Genomic DNA, 25,902 nt, shown 5'->3' with positions numbered 1-25,902 from the left:
GGTATTTCATGTATTGAATAATTCCTTGATAACCTCGATCTTAATCTTGATGTTATGCTTACGAGAGATATCATTTGTTATGTTATTGTTTACATTTATTTATTTGTTTACATTATGTTATTGTTTACATTGAGTCATTAAAAGACTATTCGCTCGCCTCGTGCCGTGCAATATGACTCCATCGCAATATGATCGCGATTGTATTCTTCCACAAATCTTATCTGGGTACTTCATATGGACCCAATGGCCTTATTGCCTTCTAATTAGGGTTGAGTATTGTAATGTCCAACTAACCGCCAGTAGTTTCTAATTATTTGCATGTATTTAATGCTATCAAAATAAATACTTTTGTTACTACTTAATTTACTTATGTTATAAAACCATGACCTACAGATATCATAATACAAAATAATGATAAAGAAAGTGCAACGGATGCAAAACTAAATGTTTTATATTTTCGCACGAGTATAATAAGTTTGTTACTTGTTTATATCCGTACTAGATTTAAGTTTTCATTCACCTAACCTGCATAACTTAACAACGGGCCGTTTCATGAAAGCATTTTTAGTTTAAGCGACACGACTCTTTACGACTTTTAATGGGTAAGCTTCATCGCCAATCAAGACCATGGGTAGCTGCTTGTCGGTGCTTGGAAGCACTTGAGGAGGTGGCATATTGAACGTTTTGTTTTCTAGTTGTCTATTTAATCTCGAGTAGTGAAACGTGCCACCATCACTTTGTTTGCCTCGACCACCAACTTCAATAACGATGAATTTTTTATCAGCATCAGCAACTGCTTGAAGCACTAAAGAAAAAAACTTTCGGTAGTTAAAGTATTCAGATCCTGAATGTTTAGGTTTCTTTATACGACAGTGCTTCCCGTCAATTGACCCAATGCAGTTAGGAAATTGCCATTTTTCATAATAGTCATTTGCAATTTTCTTCAAATGTTCCATTGTAGGTTGAGGCATGTGTATATGTACTAACTGATCCCAGATTGCTTCACATGTAGTATATATAATATTTCCAACAGTAGTAGCTCCTAGTCGGAAGGAAAAAGCTAGTGATTGGAATGACATCCCTGTAGACAAGTACCTGCAAATAAAACGTACAGTTAGTTACAGACTAAATCATATTCATTTTATCATTTTTTTTTACAGTTAATGTGTTGAAGAGTAAATGGAAGAACATTAAGGACCACTACAGAAAGGAACTAAAAAAAATTCCACCAACTCGATCTGGGGATGCAGCTACTGATTGTGTATCTACTTAGAAACATTTCCGCCAAATGTCTTTTATGAAAGATAAAATACAGCCTAGCCGAAGTGAATCTAATATCACTACTCATCTAACTAGTGACAGTGACGAAAATGACGACACGCAAGACTCCATTATAAGTGATATAAATGTGGCATCGCCTTTATCGAGCATATCGGCTCCATCAACATCCAGTCGAGGAAAAAAGAGGAAATCAGCTAACGAACTGCGCTCTGAATTCTTGGAAATAGGAAAAAAACGACTTTTACTACTTCAGAACAAAGAAAAGACGCCTGCACAAGAACCTCTAAAATCAGATGATTATCATTATTTGATGAGTTTACTCCCACAAATGGAACAGTTCAAAGGAATCCAAAAGATGCGAGTGCGAAACAAAATAAATTCAATTATAATGGGCGAGATGCAAGCAGAAAGTATTTCAGATCCATATATTATGACACAATATGGTTATCACAGTGCACCTCCACATAATATAGATAATTATTGATTACTTTTTATGTCTGGCATTGTTGATTAATAATAAAAATTCATTGATGATTATTATAGTTTTCATTTCTTACCTCAGAGTCAACAAAAGTTTCTGCGCAGGAGATATTGTTAAGGCAATGAAGTTAGTTTCGGGTTTCGATAACTGTGTTTGTACAGCATTTAATATGTAGTCAAAAGTTGTTACGGTCATTCGAGTGTATTCATAAAATTTATCTTCATGGTTTCGTAGCCTTTCGTATAAAGTATGAAATTCACCATGTCTATACCGATCACTATTAATATCGTGACGATTGCTTTTAGAAAAAATAAAGGTCCCACTTTATATAGGCGCTAGCTTCCAAATAATCGGACATTTTAATTTAAGCAAATATTAATTGCACACGAAACACGTCCAACCGCTCAAACGCTCCGTTGCTACTGTGTTCATCTATTGAAATGAGCGTTTTCCGCTCGACGCGTCACCCGCTCATACGCCCCGCCCGCTCCCACTGTAATTTCACACTTACATAGCCGTCGCTGCCGGGGTGCAGCTTTACTACGCGACCTAAGGCCCACTTCCCCGACGGGAGATTGTCATCTTTAGTGATGACAATGTCGCCTAATTTTGAGACCCTCCGACACCGGATACAAGGACCAAGCTTCAGTCACTATTATTGTGTATTAAATAATAATATTTAGCGAATCACTTCTTATTTGACACAAGTTTTCACGAATGTAAAAAATACGTTAGCACTCAAGCGATCACGGAGTTTTGAATGACTGGTGCTTAAATTTTTTTCACTAAAGCTGCGCAAGTTTCGGTGTCACTTTCAACATAGGGTACTGTGATATTTAGATAAGTTTCGGTTATAATTTGAATTAAAACAACATTTGGAAGTAATTAAAACATTTTATTTACAACTTATCACATTAGGTTTAAAATACAACACAAAATTCAAGTGCCACCATACAAATTTTTTAAGATGTAAAATATTATATATGTATATTTTGAGTAGGAGTTAAACAAAAATAACTCAAAAACTACATACATTTAAAAACATAGTTTTTGGAAAAAAAAAATTGCAACTAACGGAACTTATGGACATTTTTAAGATTAAGATAGATTAAAGCATCAAAACAAATCAACAGAACAGTACAGTTCTAAGAAATATTTCAAGATATTACCCCGTATCTTTAATAGTAGGGGAGCCCAAGAGGGGATTTTGGGATTTACTCGAGCGCGTCAGATTACTATAAGGGACGGTACCTTAGCTATTCATTAGTACCTCTAGTCAATATGAGCAGTTATGGTTGGTGGGTGCGCTCAGGGGCCCCGCTGGAAAATTTGAATAATCCATAATTCCCTAAGGTTGAGCTCGAATCGTCAGATTGGCGAAATGGGGACTTCTTATATTGTAATTAACCCCCCCATATATTAATCTGACGCGCTCGAATAATATTACTTTAATTTTTTACCCTTTCTTCATAGCGATTAAATCGCCACTTAAATCGTCAGATTAACGTATACTATTTTTCAGTGACGTCCTGGAGCATGCAAAATATCAATATCTAACGCGCTTGAGTATTTCCAAGCCAATTTTTTTCTTTTTTAAATTAAAAAAAAATCAAAAAACCCTTCCCCACCGCTAAAAGTGAAAACATTATAGGACCTTTTTTTCTCGCTATGGTCTAATCTACCAATTCTAATAGGTTCCCGTGACGCTCGAGTAAATCCACATTTAGCATCCTGGGCTCCCCTACTATAACTCTCGCGCAAGCGCAGGAGAGTTATTAAAATTATCCATCCAAACCGTTTGGTCCTTGTGCTCAAGACCATTGAGCAGTTTAAGCACAAGTGCCGGCACAACCCCAGACAAAGGACTCGTGGAGATTCGTCATGCCCTACGTGCACTACAAACCGCCACAAGTAGACAGTCTGGGACTCACAAACCTCGTAGGTTTTGATTCCGACTGTGGCTGCTTTCTTTCGGATGAATTGGTTAATATCTAACCAACCCTTCCACAGACTTTCGTCAAATGCAATATTTTGTGATAAAATATATAATTGTTGGAACCGCTGGTTAAGATGGTCTGTAATAGGACGCACTTTAAAAAGCTTTGCCTCTGATCGCGTCATTGTGTGTGGGTTGCAGTCATCATTATTGCAGAAGTGGAGACATTTAGATAGCAGGAAGTAACGGTCAAAACTCATCATTGCCGCAAACCCAGGAAAGATAGTAAGTCCTGGGCTGTATATATCAATAATCCCAGTAAATATACGTACAGCTCATCTGGATTGGTATCCCGCCATCGCGTGATACGGCTGTTTGGCAATAGTAGCCCATGATGAATCATGGCCGTTACCTTTTGCTGAGCATATCTATTTGTCTCCACTGCAATGTGCTCCATTATTTGGCGATCCCATATACCAGTAAACGCCTCATATGGGCTCGTCAATTGGATTGGTATCCCGCCATCGCGTGATACGGCTGTTTGGCAATAGTAGCCCATGATGAATCATGGCCGTTACCTTTTGCTGAGCATATCTATTTGTCTCCACTGCAATGTGCTCCATTATTTGGCGATCCCATATACCAGTAAACGCCTCATATGGGCTCGTCAATTGGATTGGTATCCCGCCATCGCGTGATACGGCTGTTTGGCAATAGTAGCCCATGATGAATCATGGCCGTTACCTTTTGCTGAGCATATCTATTTGTCTCCACTGCAATGTGCTCCATTATTTGGCAATCCCATATAGCAGTAAACGCCTCATATGGGCTCGTCAATTGGATTGGTATCCCGCCATCGCGTGATACGGCTGTTTGGCAATAGTAGCCCATGATGAATCATGGCCGTTACCTTTTGCTGAGCATATCTATTTGTCTCCACTGCAATGTGCTCCATTATTTGGCGATCCCATATAGCAGTAAACGCCTCATATGTGCTCGTCAATGAAACTGTGGGACCACAATTAATTTCGGAGAAAGGTTCCTTTCTCAATTCAGGAGGAATTTGAGATTCTAGAAACCCTCTCCACCTGAAGTCAAATTTATTGTGAGGCTCGGCGATGGCTTCAAGGTCCGCGCTAGGTTCGGGCTCGGCATTGGGTTCGGGCTCGGGCTGGGCACTAGTTTCGGACTGCAGGCCGGAGGAAGGCTGAGGTGGCCACTCAAAGCCTATGTCCGCATTTATCGGTGGCACCTCAGTCTCTTCCTCAGACGTAAAAAGTCTGTCAGCCCTCCTTGGCATCTGTATAGGATGAACATAAATCTTTATCATCGCTGCCTGTGTAAATAATAATAATATACTATAGTATGTTTCTATGTAAACAGATGATGCCCATAATTATTCAAAATTTGGGCAATGTCGTCAAAGGACGAGCCCTGACAGCTGACGAGGAAGATGAAGCCCTGATTGGTGGAATCCTAAGAAAACAAGAAAATCAGTACCGGTATCGCAATAACTAAAATATAATTTTGCTCATTTTTGAACTTACAAGCACCGCCTCGAAGCCGGAACCTCCTCGCCATTTCCAGTAGAGTTATTATTTCTGTAACAACAAAAAGTGCAGTGTTATTCAGTTATTGTCAATATTTTTTCCCCAGAAAATAAAACTTTAGCTATAAAATAAATTATATAACAGATATATAACATAAAATATGTATAACTTTAACAAATAAAATAAATGAAAACTTACGCGGGTCTCTTTAGAGCGGTAGTTCGCGGAGTTGAATGGCCGCTTCTAACACATTCAACATACCTGCAAATATAAGTATTCCATGTTAATTGTTACTGTAACTAATTGAGGGAGAGGCGTCCATTTCTGGTAAGGACGACCATAAGGATTGGGATCTACAAAAAAGTGTTAATTTTATTACCATATACCAGCCTAATGAAACAATTGCTATAGAATTATAATTTATTTATTTAACATTAATTTACCCTTCAGGTATTGTCTTCACTGGTGGTAGCTCCCTTCTCCTGCTTTCGTGCAGTGGCCTTTCCATGGCATGGACCTCGACAAGACTATGCAACGCTCCACTAGTAAAATTAAAATTAATTCTACGTTTTTTTTCCTTGTTTTACACACTTTTACTTGGTTTGTTCACTTGAATTTCAGTTTTTATCGTTAGACAATCCAGACGTAACGTACACTCCAGCGACGCGACGGACGCGGTGAATGTAACGATAGCAATATGGCTGACGAAATGTAACGACCTGTGATTGGTCAATTTGGATTTCACTTTTTGAATGTAATAGGCTAGTCAAAATAAAATCAATTTTTAACGTGTTTTCATTGTATTTGACCATTAATGATTGTCACTAAATCGTTGGTAATCTTCAGTAGAGACATCTCGTAACGTTTTCTCAAATTTTATGAATTTGGAGACTTTTGAAAGTTACCTCCTGATATATCCCTTTGTGATAATATCACGGCCCTTGCTGCATTTCACGTTTACGTGTCCGGTATAATCGACACCGCAGTGAAAGAATGGGCGCGAAGGGTTTGTGCACGCGGAGCTCAAATCTCCCATTATCTGTTGTTGATGTTGAAGGTCGAGATTATGTGCCTACACTTAACGCACGTGCGTAGCTATTTTTTATAGCATTATTGCCGCCTATAATCCAGTATTTACAACGAACGATCGAGGTTGTTAATCATGCACCCCCCCGGTGAGGTCATGCGCTTGATCGATGATGAGTTCGGCTAATATCGTGTTCGGGATGATGGCAGGATGCTTCATCTCGGTATCGATGTTCGCATGTCTAAGCCTGCCGCCGACGCGTTAGAAATCGTTTTCATCTAACACAGGATTTAAACTAAATAATTTGCTCTGCTTACTTATAGCTTTTCCTGATTTTAAACTGTATTTCTTGTGAAAAACTTTCTATCGGACAATTTTTAATAATTAAATTCCTAGCTCTATTTAATTCTATAATGCTAAAATAACCTTGCTTTTTAGCTTTAATAGTGAACCTTAATATCCACGCCAATATTCTTACAGTTTTAGATAGTGAGATTTGCTTTTACATAATTTGCTTAATAATTTCGCTTCCGCTTATAACAATATTAACTTGTTTAATAGCTTTCAAGTCTTGATTTGTGCTATAAATTTGTCAGGCAGGCCCTAGCCTCCATAAGCTATGTTATTGTAACTGAGAAGCCGTAAGACCGCGGCTTGCGCAATCAGCTGGGTTTTCTTTAAACGCGACATAACAGTCAGCCAACATCGAATCTGTGACTTGTTTCACTCCAATTGCGACGAACGGTTTCCATCTGTCGACCTGCCCTTTAAGTCAGCCTGTAGTGGCCAGTACTACCATCGAATTAACCCATCCGTTGACGGTGATGTTGTAGTCAACGAGGCATTTTTTAATTTTTGACATTAATTTTGATAATAAAACTGCACCACATAATTCTAAGCGGGACAGTGAGCATTTCTTGCTTAGCGGTACTAATTTTGTTTTACCGGCCACTAAAACAACTGTTGAATTATTATTACGCGTTATGCCGAGTTAGCCGAACATCAATCTCGAGCTGAACAATCTTATAGGGAAAAAAGGATTGACAAAGATATAGTTAAGAAAGACTCTTCGATTAGGCCATTTACTTTTGACCTTCAACAATGCTTGCCAACGCCTTATTTGACAACCTCTGTATCCTTTTATAAACGACAGCTTTGGTCCTTTACTTTAACTATCCATGACCTAGGAAGCAATGAGGCTACATGCTACATGTGGGATGAGACCAAAGGAGCACGAGGAGCCAATCAAATTGTATCATGTTTGTGACACTTTTGCAATAGATTGCCACCAAATGTGAAGGAGATAATTTTTTACTCAGATACTTGTGGCGGTCAAAATAAAAATAATATTGTTGCCATTATATTTATGTACCTACTATACAATCACCCTACGCTGCAAAAAATTCATCACAAATTTCTTATATTCGGACATACCCATATGGAGTGAGACTCTGTTCACGCAATAATAGAAAAAAAAAACAAAGAAAAGGACGAAGATGAAGATTAATCACTTCAATGATAGGGTACATTTAGTCAGAACATGCAAACTTAAAAATCCCTTTAAAGTAGTAGTAATGAGTTTAAAAGACTTCTTGGATTTCTCAGAGTTAAAATCCAAGAAAGGACCGCTTTCTATAAAGAAGTATATGCTTCGGGACAAAAGTTTTTATGGCAACCAATTAAATGATTGCAATGTGGTGTTAGCCTATAATTAATTGTTATAATCTAAATATGTTAAATTGTATTTTTCTTTGTATGCTATAAATAGTGTAAACAATTGTTGGCTATCCTTTGTAAATAAATAATAATAATACAATAAAGCGAGTTTCGACATAATTCATTTTAAAGATAATCTTGATCGAGAATTCGTTTTTAACACTGTAAATTTTAAGAAAATAGGAAGATTGTGTAGAGTAAGTGCGCCAATTATGGACTGGTTCCGTAATATGGACTACCTACATTTCTCGAAAACCATCAGTCGTAACTCGTAGGTAGGTATCGGTCTCCGAAAACTGAATTCCACCTCACCAGAGCCTCGCTAGTCGTTTGCCGTTGGGCAGAGAGCACGCACTCATTGTTTAAGGATAACATCTACAAATACAGACAAATATGGGATAAAGAGGCAATGGCCAATGCAATTTAATCACTTGTTTAAAGCAAGCAAGCAGTAGAGGGGCCTTCTAATCACCCAGCGCGCGATATAACGACACCAGTTGATATAATTCCTGATAACCCGATACCTCAGCAAAGGGCTGTTGTACCTGAACCCGATAACTGCTTACCTGAGACAAAGGCTGTTGCATCTCCCACATCTTAATCTGTAATTGAACCACCACCCCAGACCCGTTGATGGACATCATGAAGCAAATGCACAACCAGGAGTGTCAACACTGACTAATCATTCAGATTCAATAGTTAGTCCCTCTACATCATCTAAATCATATTTTTCATCAAAAGTGTTTCAGTCTATACCGCATTTAAGGAAAACTGTCAGCAACAGAGGAAGAAAAACTACCAAGCCTACAATCTTGACATCTTTTTTTCAATAATTTTGTACCAAATTCAGTATGGTCCATATTTAAAACCATGTGGTCCATATTTTGTAAACTTTTTTCTAATGTACAATAATGACATATTTTAGAAAATGTTGATTATTTCTAAGATGTTAATGTTCCTTAAGAATTCTAATATTTGATTTTGTTCCTAAATAACTACCGAACCTTTTAAAATATATAAGGCTGATTAATCTTTATAATTCTGAATTTTATTACAAAAAAACCTTATGGTGGCCCATAATTGGCGCACTTACTCTACTGGTGAAACTGTAGTGAGGGTGTGTGACAAATGTCATTCGAAATATACGTAGGTACTTCTTATGACCGGGTCCAAATAAATAAAATCTTGAAAGTAAATCAAGTTAAGCCGTGCGAAAAGTGCCACTATTTTGTGTGGGTTACTCAAAAAATGATGTTTATTATTGATAGAAAAATTATATAGTTAGGTACACACTTACTTGATTGCGACCCCAACATCTCAAAGCTATCTGGAGAACAAAAGATAAACCACCACCACGTCTGTCTATTTATAGAGAGTTGCCAAATAACCAGTCGAAAAACATAACTCCAGGATTAGAAAATCTATTATATAGTGTGTGATTAAAAATAACGAATATTGTGGCTCGTTGGCGTGGCAGCACTCACGATTCACGCATATTCAATGAAAGCCGAATAAATCAAATTTTTGAGAGTGGGCAAATACATGGTAGATTACTAGGAGACTCTGGATATGCTTGCACTCCTTACTTGTTCACACCCCTTTTTTGCCCATATTGTAACTCGCAATAAAGGAGAAACAGTTTCTTCCAATATTGGTGTCACAGATAACTGTACCAGCAAACACTTAAGGCTGGTTTCAGAGCTTGACCGACCGTCAGTGCGTACCGTCGGTCCTGACGATACGCATCAACAATTGTATGACTATGACACTAATGCGCATGGCAATACGCGTGCGTATGGTCGGTCTAGCTATGAACGGTTTTATGAATTTCCATACATATGACAAGCGCGACTGACGTACGCACTGATGGTCAGTCAAGCTCTGCAACCAGCGTTAGCAAAAAATATGGTAAGGCAAAACACCATCCAGTAGCTCTGGCAATCGTTCCACGCACACGTTATTAAGGAACTCCATCGACATTACCGATACAGACGACTTTCTATTTGAATCAATCGGTACAGAAAACCATAATACATCCTCACCAGTGCAAAGCAAAGAAACAATTATTCTATTCTGACGGAATTAAATATTCAAATCCCTCAGCCACTATTACAAGTGAAACGGTCGAACAAAGCGCTCCACTTAGGGAGAAATCTTCAAACTTAGCTGTTTTAAGTCCTTTGACACCACGAAGCATCATCATGTAAATCATAATGCAGCCTCTGAGAATATTCATCCAAGTACTGAACAAACAAGTACTGAACAAAAGTCCCCTGTTCTTCCGTCCCGTTGGCGGCATGAGCGGAACACGTCTCAAGCCGCCTCACCGCACCGGATGATGGATTACATTCTCCGTTCCACCGCCCGGCGCACTTGTATACAACCCTGCTAAATCCTTCTACTCAGAAAGGAGAAGCATGCAATTATGCCCATATTAGATCTCGCAAGTCGCACTAGTGTTGAATGATGTTTTGGTGTTTGTAAGAGTCGATTTAGGTGTTTATTATCAGGTTTTAAAAAATCTCTGGACAACACCAAAGAATATAAAGTTGCTTTGGCCATATTGCAAAATATAGCGATAGAATTAAATGAGGAATCTTTCTTTGCTGCTGTTGATAATGACGATTCTGAGAATGTTGCTGTACATGAACCAAAGAAGCAGCTGTCAAAGAATAAAAGGAGAATTGACAATATTGAGGCTGCAATATTAAAAAGAAATAAAATAAAATAAAACTACCAACTCTGAAAGACTGCAACAGAATACAGTTTCTATACGTCTTTTACACCATATGTTAAAGATATGTCAGAATCAGAAAAATTACAGCTACGAATGGACCTTCTTTCTAGTATACAAAAAATTAAACAAAACCGGGTCCTTCATCAACGTGTACAATTACCATATAATGAAAAACAGAGCTTCATTGAAATTGATTAAGGCTCCGCGCAGGCAGAATGCGTTCTGCGTTCCGCGTTCTGCGTTCTGCGATCCGCGTTCTTTGTGATGCGAAGGATCTATAGCGCCGGCGCACACAGAACGCAGTCAGACCACGGCGGTCATTCGGAACGCTTGCGTTCTCGCGTTCTCTGCTCAGAAATACAAAGAACTCGCGTTCTCGCTATGGCTGGTCCGAGCGTTGATATAGAAAAATTGGTTGAATTGGTGAGAGGAAGGCAGTTTTTGTACGATCTAAGCCATAGGGACTACAAAACTCGTCCCAAAATAAAAGGGGCGTGGCAAGAGATAACAATACTAAATTCTCCCATATTATCTCGTTTCGTGTTGATCCCAATATTTTCTTCTTTTTTTTGACTCCTCTAGACTCCACAAAAGCAAGGCTTCATCTTCGGAAGATGAACTTTCGAGAGACATGTTTCACGTGCGGAGAGTCGCAAAATAGAACGCAAATGTCTTGAACGGCTCCTGTGTGAGCTAGAACGCAGAACGCAGAATAGGCGAACGCAGAACGCAGAACGCTGTATGTCTGCGCGGAGCCTAAGAATGAGCTCTTAATTTATGTATTTAAATGAGTTGGAGTGTTTGGACTACTTTAATTACTTTAAAAATATTGCAAAATCATGTGCTGCTAAAAGTACAAAATAATACTTTTTCAAACGTACGAAGTAAATGATACTCTTTTTTTATTCCGTACTTTGTATTTACCTCTTTCAAAATCATATGTACTCTATGTCTTCTAAAAATATATATTGTATAATAGATTGTTTTGAAATAGAAATAGAAAAACCATCCAAGCCCATAGAGCAATCACTGACCTGGTCTCAGTATAAAAATGCTAACACACTAAAATATTTATTGGCTTCAACACCTGATGGTTTCATTGTTGTACATGTACTTTATTGACTAAAAAAGGAATAAGCTCCTTCGTCCACTAAGTGTTGTAAAAAATGTAAAATTAACAAAAAAGAGGCCATTCAAAGTACAATTATTGCCAGTCTAAGCAGTAAGCATTCATATACAGAGGGTTATTAGGAGAATAAGGTTATTTAAATTGTTAAAACCACATTCTGTTATTAATGTAATATAATGGTTGTCTGGAAGAGATCGCTATCTGAGCGATAAGTAATTACTTGTACTTTTCTCTGTGGTGCAAAATAAAGTATTTTTGTTGTTGTTGTTGTTCTTGTTAATAATAAGTTAATTCAATATATCGATGAAGTGGTGACAATAGCATTTGGTTTGATTAGTTTACAAAGTTCCATAGTAAAAAATTGTTAAAACAACATTCTATTAATAATAATAAGTTAATTCAACAGATAGATGAAGTGGTGAGCATAGTATGTATGTGGTTTGATTAATTTATATAATTCCATTTATACTTCTATACCTATATACCTACTAATATTATAAAGAGGAAAGGTTTGTAATGATGTATGTATGGTTTTCACGCATAAACTACTGCACCGATTTCAAAAATTCTTACACCATTAGAAAGCTGCATCTTCACTGAGCAACATAGGCTAGGTTTTATCCCGGAAATCCCACGGGAACGGGAACTATGCGGGTTTTTCTTTGAAAACGCAGGCAAGGTCGCAGGCGGAAAGCAAGAAGTAAATATAAATAATGAATAGGCTATAAAAATAATTTTAAACAGTGTGATATCTGTATGTAAGGACATTTAGGTTAAATTGACTTAGAAATTATTAAGTTCAAACTTAAACTTATGTAAATGTATGTCTCACACTGCAGAGTATTGGGTTGGCTTTAGTTAACTGTCGCACGAATTTGTTCGAAATATTTATATTGTTAGTTAGCTACGTAATGTAAGATTGTAATTCCGAAATATTATCGTTAGGAAACTTGTAGTTTTTTAGTTATTAATTTTTAAAGTTTATAATTTTTTGTACGAAAAAAGCGCATTTATCCGTTTTGTTGTGCAAAAAAAGCGGACCAAGACGTTCCATTTCACTTTACTGTGACTTTAGTGCATTGATGCGTCAAAATGTGTCTAAAATATGGATAATTTTGGATTTTAGTTGTCGTAAAATGGAACGTATAGAGAGATTTGACATTGACATTGAAATAAAAAATAACGGCATTCCTTTTGCGCTTGCGTACCTGGAATGTGCTCTTTTGTTTTTTGTGATCTCCTAACGACCCCCGCGCTCTACCTGCACTTGTACCTGCTTCCCACGACGACCCGGCTTACGTTTTTTTGGATTTTGGACCTTGCCCTAACGACGACCCACGCGCTGTACCTGGACTTGCCTTTGTTTGAAATGGAACTACCTGCCGACGATGTCGCCGGCCCCTCGGGCTTGGCGGGCCCCTCGGGCGCCGCGGACCTCATTCCCCGTGCAGACAACGACCAGGACGGAGAGCTCTTGCCGGACCCCAACGACGGCAATCGAGAGCTGTACGGAGACTACGTACCTCGTCGTTTGTACGTGGATGAAATTCTACAAAGAATGAATCACGCTCGTCTAGTGAGGGAGTGCGGCACGAAGGAGCAGTGCATTGAATTTGCAGAAGCAAATCAAATGATACCAATGCAAAAATTATGCCCCCGACACCGCTCACCAATGCGGATTGAATTAACTGAAAATAATGTGGGCTATTTTCGGTGCCACAAGGCTCCCTGCCGTAATGCCCGTGGCAAAATTACACGGGCAAGAAACACGTGGTTCGAGAGAGCAAAAATTACTCTGCCGCAGGTGTTTCACTTAATGTATTGTTTCACCCGCCGGTGGAGTTATGAGACGGCAATCGAGGAAGACCCTGACATGAGGGGGGGGCTACAATGTTTGTCGATGGCTACAGTTTCCGACTGGTATAATTACTGTCGCGAGACTGTAGCAATATACCAGCTGGAGAAACAAGAGACAATTGGCAAGATAGGTGGCCCTGGAAAAATTGTCCAGATTGATGAGTCGAAGTTTGGAGTTAGAAAATTTAACAAAGGTAAGAACAATTTTATTTTCATTATATAGTTTACTAGCTTACCGCCCGCGGCTTCGCCCGCTTTGTCTAAAACCTAATAAATTATATATGAACTAAAACCTTCCTCTTGAATCACTCTATCTTTTAAAAAAGACCGCATCAAAATCCGTTGCGTAGTTTTAAAGATTTAAGCATACAAAGGGACATAGGGACAGAGAAAGCGACTTTGTTTTATACTATGTAGTGATAAATTGTGTGAACTAATTTGCCTTTCGGGTGAAAACTTAGGTAGCGAGGTTAAATAGGTAGCGAGGAGCGAAGCGACGAGCGTGTTAGGTTTAACCCTTGAACTGCCGCACGAGCCGAGCGAGCGAAGCGAGCGTGCCGCGGCAGCGGCCGGCGAGTGCCAGAAGCGACTTTAGGGCGATTTCCACTTCAAAGTATGTTTTCATTCTTTATAAAGTATGTTTCTTTGTTTTAGGTCGACGAGTGGAAGGCCACTGGGTGTTGGGCCTCATCGAGGATGGGAGTGAGGACCTGAGACTAGAAGTTTGCCCAGATAATATAAGGTCAGCGGAAGTACTAGTGCCCCTCATCAAAAAACATGTTCTAGAGGGGACTACTATACACACGGACTTCTGGCGGGCCTACGATTGCTTGGCAGAACATGGCTATATTCACAAAAAAGTGAACCACTCGGATCCTGATAATCCCTTTGTGGCTCCAGATGGGACTCATACCCAACGAATTGAGGCCCAATGGCGGGTGGTTAAACGTTGGTTTAAAAAAGACAATTATAACCACCCGTCCAACTTTGCAGATGTTGTAATTGAATATCAGTGGCGGAGATGGGTCCAAAAAAATAAATTGGACCCATTTTATGAACTAATAAAAGCAATAAATCATGTGTATAAATTTTAATAAATATATTTTTTTAATCTATTAATGTGTTTCATTTCACGGATATACTTTCCAAGCACTCACTACCTAAAGTTTTATCCATCCACCAATTCCATACATTTTGAGGTTAGAATAGGAAAATTGATTTTTCTCCAAAACTATTGGTTTCCTAACTTCCCCCTTTTGGTGGGAGGGTCCCCCCCTCCTCCCCCACTCCCCCCCCACAAAAAACCTATAATACGTGCGGCAGTTAACTAAAGAAACCCCAGAGTATTTATTAACTTTAGCTATACAATCAATTAAAAAATGTGAGGAGTTTGGGTGCAACGTTCATAGTTTTGTGACTGACAATGCCAGTAATATGGCAAAAATGAGGCAAGAATTAGCTCAGTCAGAGATATTAAATACTCATGGAGATATAATACATAACTTATGGTTGTTCTTCACATTTACTAATGCGCAAATCGCGTATAATCACTCGCGCGTATTATCTTATCACTCACCCGCGTATAATCACTCAACGGCGTATAATCACTCAGTCTTCAATCACTTAAGCGGTACGGGCTTTAATATGAATGATGAGTGGGTCGCATCACTTTTGTTAGCGGGATTAACAGAAAAATATTCCCCTATGATAATGACGATTGAACGTTGCGGTATACCATTGACATCAGACGCCATTAAAACTAAATTATTGGACATGGAAGAAAGCGGAAATGGCGAAGACAGTAGCGCTTCCAATTCCAGTGAAGCATTTGCGAGTAATTATAAGATGAACCGGAATGTTGGTAACACTGCACAGATGTCAAACTTGTCAAAGTCAAAACCAAAAGTCATTAGATGCTAGTTGCTACAAATGTAAACAAACAGGACATTACCGCAATCAGTGTACATTTTCGGACAAAAATGCGTCGAATACAAATAAAAATGAACGTACAAGAAGTAACGCGTTTAGCGCCGCACATACGTAGATTTCGACTAATTAGGCGGCCAAAAGTCAATTTGAAAAAAATAACACGAGGCCAACAATATTGATATCCACAAGTAGCTAACACTTCCAGGAATTACGCCCCGCCCATTTGTCGCCAGACGAGTGCGCCTGGGCCGATCGACAGGTAGTCGAAGTTCGATCGTCGCTACTTACGCACGTAACTGTTCTCGGCGCTACCATTGCAACGGTTTTTATAAAGTGAATGTTTAATTTTCAAAGTGAGTTATTACAGTAATTGTGATGGATTCTCAAACTTCAGGTAAGATATTTTCAATGTTGATTAATTAGTTCATATTTTGTAGGTATTTTTTAACCACTCAAAAGTTAACCCATTTTTCTAACAAAATATTCATGTTTTTGACTTTCAATAGTGTCTTTAGTGTACTTCAGGGTCCGTCCCTGACAAATTTTCTTATTTGTTTAATTGGTTATACACTTTACATTATCTTAAATAAAAAATCAACCGCAGAAACCCGCAGAATACCACAAAATTTCATATCAAAGTTTGTACGTAGAAACCTAGAAAAATATGGGATTTTGTCTCCTATACTAAAACATATTTTTTATTTGTTGTAGGGTCTTCTAGTGCCTCTGGCTTTAAAGTAGTTACTCGGAAGTACTTGTTCGACCAGATGCAAAGTCAAGATTTACCAAATTTCGGTGAAAAACTGGACTATTTGGAAAATAATCTGCTGGAGTGTTATGGAGTTACTGAAGAGAGTAAAAAGACTCTGAAGCATAATTTTTCCTACATAAAATCTCAAATGAAACAAAGGTGGTTGAAAGCACACAAAGTAGAAGAAGTTTTTTTAAAAAATAACCAGTCCTGGTTAGAGGGCACTTTTGAAATTCCTATTGAAACGCCTCGCCAAGGCCGACCTTGCAAATCCTTTGCGGATTCAAGTGAACGTAGCAAGAGGAGAAAGACTGAGGAAATACGTTCGTCTACAGAACCAGAGGTCATTGTACATGCCGCACAAGTAGTTTTGCAAAAGGATGGCAAAAGGGATGCCTCGACAGTTCTCAAAGACGTTACGAAATCGCCGACCCGGGCTAGTAAATATAGGAAAGCCTATTCCAAGGCGAGTGATATGATCGCTCCTTTGACCCCATTTCAGACCCTGAAAATGTTTGTAGAAGCCGATCTCACTCGGCGGCAGTATGAAATAATAAGGGCAACAAACAAAAGGCATTATCCTTGCTATGATTTATTGTTGAAAGCAAAACAAGAATGCTATCCACCAAAAAGTGCTTTACGGGTAACGGCTACTTGTGCAGAAATGGATTTACAAAGCCTTATAAACCATACTGTTATGCGCTTATCGATATTCCTGGAAGAAGTGTTAGTAACACTGAATGACAATGAACGGGAGTCATTAACGTTAATTTGCAAATGGGGATGTGACGGCTCCCAACAATCACGGTTTAAACAGAAATTCACAGATGATGCCGACTCTGATGCCAACATATTTATAAGCTCTTTTGTGCCTTTGAAAATTGTTTGTGGAGAAAACAATGAAAAGACTGTTTGGCAAAATCCCACGCCTTCTTCTCCACGATTTTGCCGCCCTATAAGATTCCGATTTATTAAGGAATCTACAGATATAACAAAAGAGGAAATCAGTTATGTGGAAAATGCCACCAAGTCCCTGACGCCCACTACAGTGAATTTAGATGGTGGCGAATTTAAGTTTAGGCATATCATGAAAATGACGATGATTGACGGAAAAATTTGCAATGCAGCAACAAACACAACATCCACAAGTCGATGCTATATCTGTGGGGCTACTTCAAAGGACTTCAATGACCTCAGTAAAAGAAATGAGTCAAGCCCCGAAGCGTTGGATTTCGGAATTTCGGTTTTACATGCCAGGATACGGCTTTTTGAAAGCATATTGCACCTGGCATATAAATTACCTGTCAAGAAATACAGAGAAAGGAGAACCCCGGAAGAAAAGCTGTTAGAGCAGAATAAAAAGAAGGATATCCAAGAAAGGTTCCGGACAGAAACTGGTCTCTTAGTAGACATGCCAAAGGCAAATTTCGGAAATACAAATGATGGCAATACCAGCAGACGTTTTTTCGAGGACACCGAGTTGGCGGCTGAGATAACGGGTATAAACCATGAACTGATTCATAGCTATTTCTTGTGGCTATAACATTGATGTAGCTAAATACGACAGCTATGCTTTGGACACAGCAAAGTTATATGTGGAGCAATACGGCTGGCACCCTATGACACCAACCATGCACAAGATTTTGATTCACGGTGCCAGCATTATTCAAAAGGCTTTGTTGCCAATAGGGCAATTATCGGAAGAAGCAGCAGAGGCACGAAATAAACATTTTCGGTCCTATCGGCAAAACTTTTCAAGGAAGTTTTCAAGAGAGGTGTGTAACCTTGATATATATCAAAGGTTGCTATTAACATCCGATCCTCTTTTAAGCAGTATGAGGACTGTCAAAAGAATTTCTCAAAAATCGTTCTTAAAAGAAACGATAGCTCTGCTTGTGTCTGCTGAACCGAACGAAGAGATAGATCAAGAAAACTCAGACACAGATCAGGAAACATGATTTTTCTTGAAAAATAATGCGGGAGTGATAATTGTAATTGTAAAAAAATTATATATGAATATTGTATATGTCAAATCTTGTATAAATAAATAAGATTATTGCTCATAGAAATTAAGTATTTGTTTAAAAAATTGTGTTCTTATAAAAACTGTATCTTTTTATTTCTATTTACCAAATAAAAATGTTTTTTTAGTCAAAAACTGTTTTGTTTCCTTTCTAAACTGCCTTTTACCCCATAAAAATAAAAACATATTTTTGGCCGCCTAATTAGTCGAAATCTACGTATGTGCGCCGTGTTCCTGAATGGTGAATTTTGTAAAAGTGACTGGTATATTGACGCGCTTGGGCGAGTGTTCATCTTACCAAGAATGGTTGTCAAATGTGTCGGGAGATGTTATGATCAAAGAAATTGTCGTGGCAAATAAAGATAAAATACTAGTAATATGTACTGGTGATGTGCAGATTACGACAAAGACGCATGTGACTACGATATTACAGTGGAAGGTATATTATGCGTGCCGAAGTTGACTACAAATCTGTTGTCTGTTAGTCAACGAGGGAGGGGAAGCAGAGCCGCTTACCTTTTCCCAAAGAAGGTAACAGAAGTTACTGAGTTGCTACATATTGTGCATACTGATCAATACGGACCAATGGAAAACCTATCTCTAGGTGGTTCTAGATACTTTATGCTGTTCATAGACGATTTTAGTCGTATGACATACATTTATTTTTTGAAAAGTAAAGATGAGGCATTGACATGTTTTCAACAGTATAAAGCAGAGGTTGAGAATCAACTTAATTGCAGCATAAAGATCTTGAGAAGTGACAACGGGACAGAATTCTGCAACAGTAAGTTTGACAATTTTTTGAAGTCGCATGGGATCGTACATCACAAAATGAACACATACACTCCCGAGCAGAATGGGCTCTCAGAACGATACAATCGGACTGTCGTTGAGAAAGCCAAGTGTCTACTGTTTGATGCAGGTCTCGAGAAAAGGTTTTGGGCAGAGGCAGCACACACAGCAGTGTACTTACAGAACAGGACTGTGACCGCATCATTAAATTATAAAACTCCTTTCAATCGGCGTAGATTAGTAGGCCAATAAATATAAAAGACATTTGAACAAAAGGAATCGATTCAATTTAAAATGTCTTCTAAATCAACGGTGCGGCACTATATAATATTACCTATCAAATGAAAAGATTTCTTAAGAAGATATGAGTAATAAGATACCATCTTTGGACAAAACAATACAATATTTAACTACTGAAACCAATTTCTCCACACATATTAGTGGTTAGTAACATTTATAACAAGTATATTAATTATCAAAAAATTATTAAATGGTAACATTATTTTGTTTTTTCATTCATTCACTCGTCCAAGCTGACTTAAAATTGACACTGACGTTTGATACTGTAACGGTTGTTACAGTATCAAATGTCATCTAATATTTTGTAGCAACGCAGCATATATAATATAATAAAATTGAATTAAATTTAAATACAATGACAAGTTGGAGCCAAGCCATTCGCCGCGTCGTCGTCTTCCACCGATGAGTAAGTATCAATATCTGAATGAATATTTTATGTAAGTAAATTGTATTGATTAGGTACATAAGTATTATTATTTTAATGTTTTTTGTTCTAATTTCAGACCGAGTGCCGAGGGCAGCGGTGAGCCCGCGAGATGCAGCAGCGGCGATTCGAATATGACGGCTCTGCTGCAGGCTGCGAAGAGAGCCGTCCTAATTATAGACGACCTTCCCGCCAAACGACCATGCCGTCCGGAGACATTTATTTCGACATTTATGTTGCTAAAAAAAAAGCTGTGCGAACTCTTTTGACGCTGAGTGAGAAAAGAGGGCATGTGGACCATCAACGTATGCTACAAGCTGTTGATTCTGTGAGTGTTCATCATGCATGTTACAAGCATTATGCGAACTTAAGATTCGCGTCGTCTGCCTCTCGTCGGTCGAAATCAGTCTCGGAAGAACAGGAACCCGACCAACAACAGCAGCTCGAAGACCGTTTCGATTTCAAAAATCAATGTTTGTTTTGTGGAGTATTTTTTTCCGATCAAACAAAAAAACCGACGGATCGACGACACAAAATTCGATCGGTTCGAGAAAAATCAATGAAGGATAACGTCCTGAAATATCTGCTCGGACGTAACGACGAATTTGCCATTTCTATCGTCAAGCGTGTTTGCTCTGTACCCGATCTCGTCGCCGTAGAAGCTCGCTACCATCGCGAATGTATGCATCATGTTTACAACCCGCTACCTGAGGGTGCGAAAAGAGGCCGTCCGGCAGGTAACATAACAAAATCGACGAGGCAATGGAGGGGATTTACTCGTTCCTCGAAGAAAATTCCGACGAATGCCAGTTTTCGATGACTGAATTAATGAGCCACGTGAATAGAAATTTTGTACCTCACTTGAAAACAGTTAAAACTCATTTGGAAGCGAAATATGGCGAGGACATTCTCATCATTGAGAAACAAAAGCGAGATTGTGTCGTTTGTTTCCGAAACACCGGTTTCAAAATTCTTGCGGATAAATAGTACGAGGAAAAGAAGCAGAACGCTCACGAGGAAAGACTTCGAGTTATTCGCGAAGCTGCTGCAACAATACGAGAGGACATAAGAGGCGTCGTTTACGACTTGACTAATCGAGGGCTCGAACCAATCACGAGCACCGCCGAACCTGCTCCGCCTGAACTATTGAAACTCATTTCCTGTAAATGTAAAATAAATTGTGAGGCCGCCTGTGAGTGCAGAAAAGCGGGAATTAGTTGCTCCGTTATTTGCATGCACTGTAGTGGGCAAACATGCAGTAACGTCACCAAAGTCGACATTTTGCTTCACGACGACGATGCTCTCGACGAGCCAGCATCATTTCCAGCGTCTCAACAGACACACCAACTCGAAGAACTTACGCCTTACGGCGGACGAAGACCTTCAGCCTGGAGCATCGAAGCGAAAAAAAATATGAAAAAAGTTCAAGTGAACAAAAAAAATGTTCTTCCCATACACGTTTATTTTGTATTCAAAAAAAAAAAAACATTGAAAGACCTGGCATCCGTTTTGACGAGTGTGTTTGCATTTTTTCAATTATAAAATTTTCTTAAGACAATTTTTCATTCATTTTACCGTGTTTTTTGTACTTTTTTTCCCTCAAATGTACAGTTCAACTTTTTTTTACTGCACAAACAAATTATTTGTGTAATAAATATACTTTATTCGATTCGCCATGCGAACATAACCGAGCGAGCAGCTCGCTCGACGGTGCGCGTGAATTCACTGACTTTGCGGCGCGCTGGAGATCGTAATTTTTGTCCGACTTAAAAAAATCCAAAAAGAAAATTGTAGGTATATTCTCTACAAATTCGAATTCTATGATTTTTTAAATATATTATGTCCCAAACAATAAATAATGCAAAAACCAAATGTGTACTGAATTTTTTACTTTATCGATCGATATCTCGATAACGATGCACGATACGGTAATGTTCAGAGTGGACTATCTACATTACAAAAAAAATGATACAATAAAACTCTGTCAAACATTTCTTATTAACACTTTTGACATTTCAGCAAAAATGATACGAACAGTTTTTATTAACAATTATCTACCTATTACCAAAAATGGCAACTTTATAGCTGAAGATAAAAGAGGAAAACACCAGAAGCATAACAGTGTTGACGAAGCTTTAAAGAAAGACATTGTAGATTTCATTAACACAATACCTCGTGGCATTGAAGTGAAAAGTCCAATGTGTGAAAAAGCAATGAAAATGTAGTTACTAGTTACATAAAATGAAATCAAAGAAAAATTTAAAGCACAAATTATGCTCCAGATGTTTGCTGCTAAATAAAAGAGAATTATTTTGTGTAGCTGATCCACATTTTGAACGAAACAAAATCATTCACAATTAGTGGATCCTTTATGATGATGAATATATGCAACATTTGTTAAAGGGTGCTGAAAATTTCTGGGAAACATATATTTTCCCAAAAATGTTGGAAAGTGTTAAATAAATAGAACTTAAAAATAAACAGTCTTTTATTATAGGAAATAATGAAGATCATAGGAATATTAAGATTAAATAAAATGAGTATTAAACAAAACTAATAACATATACATATTTTTTATTATATACATTTAACCTAAATGTCATTATTTATATTTACCTACTATAGAACTTTATAATTTAATTAAACCACATGCTATTGTCACCACTTCATCGATGTATTGAATTAACTTATCTACACTAATATTATAAAGAGGAAAACTTTGTTTGTTTGTTTGTTTGATTGTAATGAATAGGCTCATAAACTACTGGACCGATTTTGATGAAATTTGGCACAGACAATCTTTAGACCCTGAGAAAGGACATAGGCTACTTTTTATTACGAAATATGTACCACGGGCGAAGCCGGGGCGGACCGCTAGTTATTAATAACAGAATGTGGTTTTAACAATTTAAATAACCTTATTCTCCTAATAATTAATAATTATTATATTGCCATCAATACAAGATTTTTCCGACCGAGAAACTCTCACTTTCCAAAGTAAAGTAATACAAATTATAAACGAAATGCGGTATGGACAAACATCATCATACTTCTTTATTTTCATGTTATTTAAATTCTAATTTTATTTCCAAAATTTTATTTACTAAATATTTCACTTTTTTACCGCTTGGTTGCCTGGCAGAGATCACTGATTAGTGATAAGGCCGCCAATTGTACCACATCTTTCTAGTACCATATTTTCTTTTTATTGTTTCCTATTTAATGATTGTATTACAATTAAGTGTAATAAATAAATAAATAAAAAATCATCTTATGTGTGTGTATAAAACACAACAAATAAATTACATTTAACATTTTTTAAACCATATAAGCCATAGGACATCAACTGCTGAACATAGGCCTCCCGTAGTTTACCTCCACTTAGACCGGTTGGAAGCAGCTCGCATCCAGCTATACAGCATACAAACACTTAATTTTTAAAACTGTATTTTTCAGGTAACGATGTCATAAAGAAATGGAGAGGAATCAAGGATAATTTTACAAAATACGAAAAAAAAGAATGAGGAATGTAAATCCGGAGCTGGGGGCAAAAAAATTAAAAAATATCATCTATACGACCAACTCCTATTTCTGGAAAAAAAATCCCAAAATAAAACAACATCGAGTCTTGACGATGAGGAAATAAGACCAAGCACCTCAACACAACAAAGCCCACAACCTGTCAGGCCACGTTACCATCCCGCATCGCGTAAAATAAAATATGACGAAGATGAATTCGAGAAGAATATTATAGCTGCCTTAAACAAAGATGAAAGTAGACATTTAAGTTTTTTTAAAGCAATTTTGCCATCGTTGGAAAAATTTAATGATAATCAAACAATAATTTTCCAAAGTCGTGTTCTACAGATATTAAGGCGCTGCCCTGAATAAGCATTTCATTCCACTCACACACACCCGCCGCGCCACAGCTGCAGCCCGACGCCCGCGCCATACGCGAATCATTACGAACGGGCCTCGGCCGGTAGTGTCGGTACACAGGCGTTCACGCACACATGCGTACGTTTTTGGTTTGGGAATAAGAATTTGCGATTTACACGAAATCTATTGATTGGACTAAAAAAATAACACAGTATTATCTTAGTATGTTGCTTGTAGAATTATTTGCCGAAAAAACAGAATGATTGCATGTAGTTTAGTATGGTTTTTAAGCATCAAAAGATTTTTTTAGAGGTACCTTTGTGATTTTTTTCTATCGAGTAAAATAAGTTGTATTGTGTTTTCAACACACTATCTAACTAGTTTATCTCCTGAAGAATATCATATATTTATCTGGGATTTTTTACTGCAGTTAATCATATACTTTAAAGCATTATAATTTAGCAGCAAACTCGCGTTTTGCTCTACTAGTCACCTTAAGCGATTTACACCAACCATCACACTATCCCAGCCAGTATCAAACTTCACAAACATCTGTCCAAGCAAACTACAAAACATCTCGAACAACTGTTCAGACTGGCTACCAAACAGCTCAAATTCCTATGCAGAGTGGCTACCAAACATCCATTCAACACGGTGCCTTCCAAAGCGGCTACGAAACATCACCGCCGCCCATGCAATCGTCTCGACAACCGTCAAGAAATGATGATGTAAATGAGCCGGAACAAATCCATTTCGATGAGGAACTAACAAATTTAACTAATGATACACAGTCGGAATACGAGTTTTGAATGATGAATTTATGATTATATAAACAATCTTAAAACAGCATTCTCAACTAGTTTTTGACAAAAACCTACAATTTAGCCAACGTCGCAAAGATAAGATATGCCCGACCTTACAATTCAAAAGTTTTCATTCACACAATTTTTTCTGCTTCATGGGACCTTTTCTTTATAACCTAATAAATAAAACGTTAAACATATATCCTAAAAATAAATATAATTGTAAGTCAGCCGTAAGTAATTATTTGAAAACCCTAGACTACCAACAAACTGAAAATCTTTTAAACATAAAAACTTAATGTTTATTCCGCACTGTTTATACATCTTTCTATATATGACACACACACGCACAAACGCAAAAACGCACGCATAGACGCACTCACACATACACGCAGACGCACACACAAACTAACACATTCACACACCCACACATACAAACATACATATTACACGCGCACACATACATGCAGACAAACACTCACTACACATACACTGGTCACGTATTAATAGGTCTATATTATTTTAAGTAGAAGTAGATATTAAGTTCAGTCTATTGTTTTGTTTTTTCTCTTCTTGCCATTTGTTTATTATGTTAAGTTATAAATGTATTTAAGTAGTATCATCCGCGAGGGGGGCTAGTGATCTGTACTACAGGTCTTTCACAGACCTATTTCAGACACTAGTCCTTCACAACGTAAATGCTACACGTTTACATATTTTGTTCTATTGTAATAGTATAAGTTGTGAAGGCAAATAAATAAAGTTTTTATTTATTTATTTTATTTTATTATTTATTTTATCCTTGTAGAATGTCGTCGTGGAACGTTAATAAAGAAGCCACAGCCGATTTTTTAAATCTGCTATATGCTGATGAAGAGGAGGAGTATCTGAGTGACGTGGGCAATAGTGACGTGGAGGTAAAACACAATTTGCTTTGGAACTTGAATTATGCGTTTTGTTTTGGAACTTGTATTATGTGCGTATACAAAGATAAAAATGTTTTTCCTAGGATGGAGATAATATAGCCTTTGGTACTTGAAAAGGTATAAGGTATTGGTAAGGTATAACACAAAATATTTTGTGTTGCTTTTGTGAAACAATCGCGAATTTTGGCGGCCTCGCCCTAATAATGGCAATTATTTTTGCAGAGCACCAAGAGTGGTGGAAATTTTAGACGAAGATGGCACGCCATTGGAGGCCGAACATATTGAAGAGGAGGACACATGTTTATCCGCGAATATGGTGATGGATGTTATAAATAGCTAGATGCAAGGTTGCGATAGGAAC

The 25,902-nt window shown here is 37.8% G+C and overlaps 3 protein-coding genes across 3 annotated transcripts; 2 read left to right on the top strand and 1 right to left on the bottom strand.

Annotated features, from left to right (window-relative positions):
• Nucleotides 1–174: 174 nt before the first annotated feature.
• On the bottom strand, nt 175–2,150 carry LOC123704830. The gene is made up of 2 exons (XM_045653323.1): nt 1,839–2,150; nt 175–1,095 (listed from the first exon to the last, which is right to left on the bottom strand). The coding sequence occupies exons 1-2, from the start codon at nt 1,955–1,957 to the stop codon at nt 570–572; spliced, it is 645 nt and encodes a 214-aa protein (XP_045509279.1). The 5' UTR covers nt 1,958–2,150; the 3' UTR covers nt 175–569.
• Nucleotides 2,151–12,710: 10,560 nt separating this feature from the next.
• LOC123704820 lies at nt 12,711–14,934 on the top strand. The gene is made up of 2 exons (XM_045653314.1): nt 12,711–13,908; nt 14,369–14,934. Exons 1-2 carry the CDS (start codon nt 13,071–13,073, stop codon nt 14,806–14,808), a joined length of 1,278 nt encoding a protein of 425 aa, XP_045509270.1. The 5' UTR covers nt 12,711–13,070; the 3' UTR covers nt 14,809–14,934.
• An 814-nt stretch (nt 14,935–15,748) lies between these two features.
• On the top strand, nt 15,749–17,937 carry LOC123704533. The gene is made up of 2 exons (XM_045652915.1): nt 15,749–16,037; nt 16,355–17,937. Exons 1-2 carry the CDS (start codon nt 16,019–16,021, stop codon nt 17,935–17,937), a joined length of 1,602 nt encoding a protein of 533 aa, XP_045508871.1. The 5' UTR covers nt 15,749–16,018.
• The last annotated feature ends 7,965 nt before the right edge of the window (nt 17,938–25,902 follow it).

Source organism: Colias croceus, chromosome 30, assembly GCF_905220415.1.
Source record: "Colias croceus chromosome 30, ilColCroc2.1".
Lineage (NCBI taxonomy): Eukaryota > Metazoa > Arthropoda > Insecta > Lepidoptera > Pieridae > Colias > Colias croceus.
The sequence above is the reverse complement of the archived record's forward strand: the minus strand, read 5'-3'. Positions and strand labels throughout refer to the sequence as shown.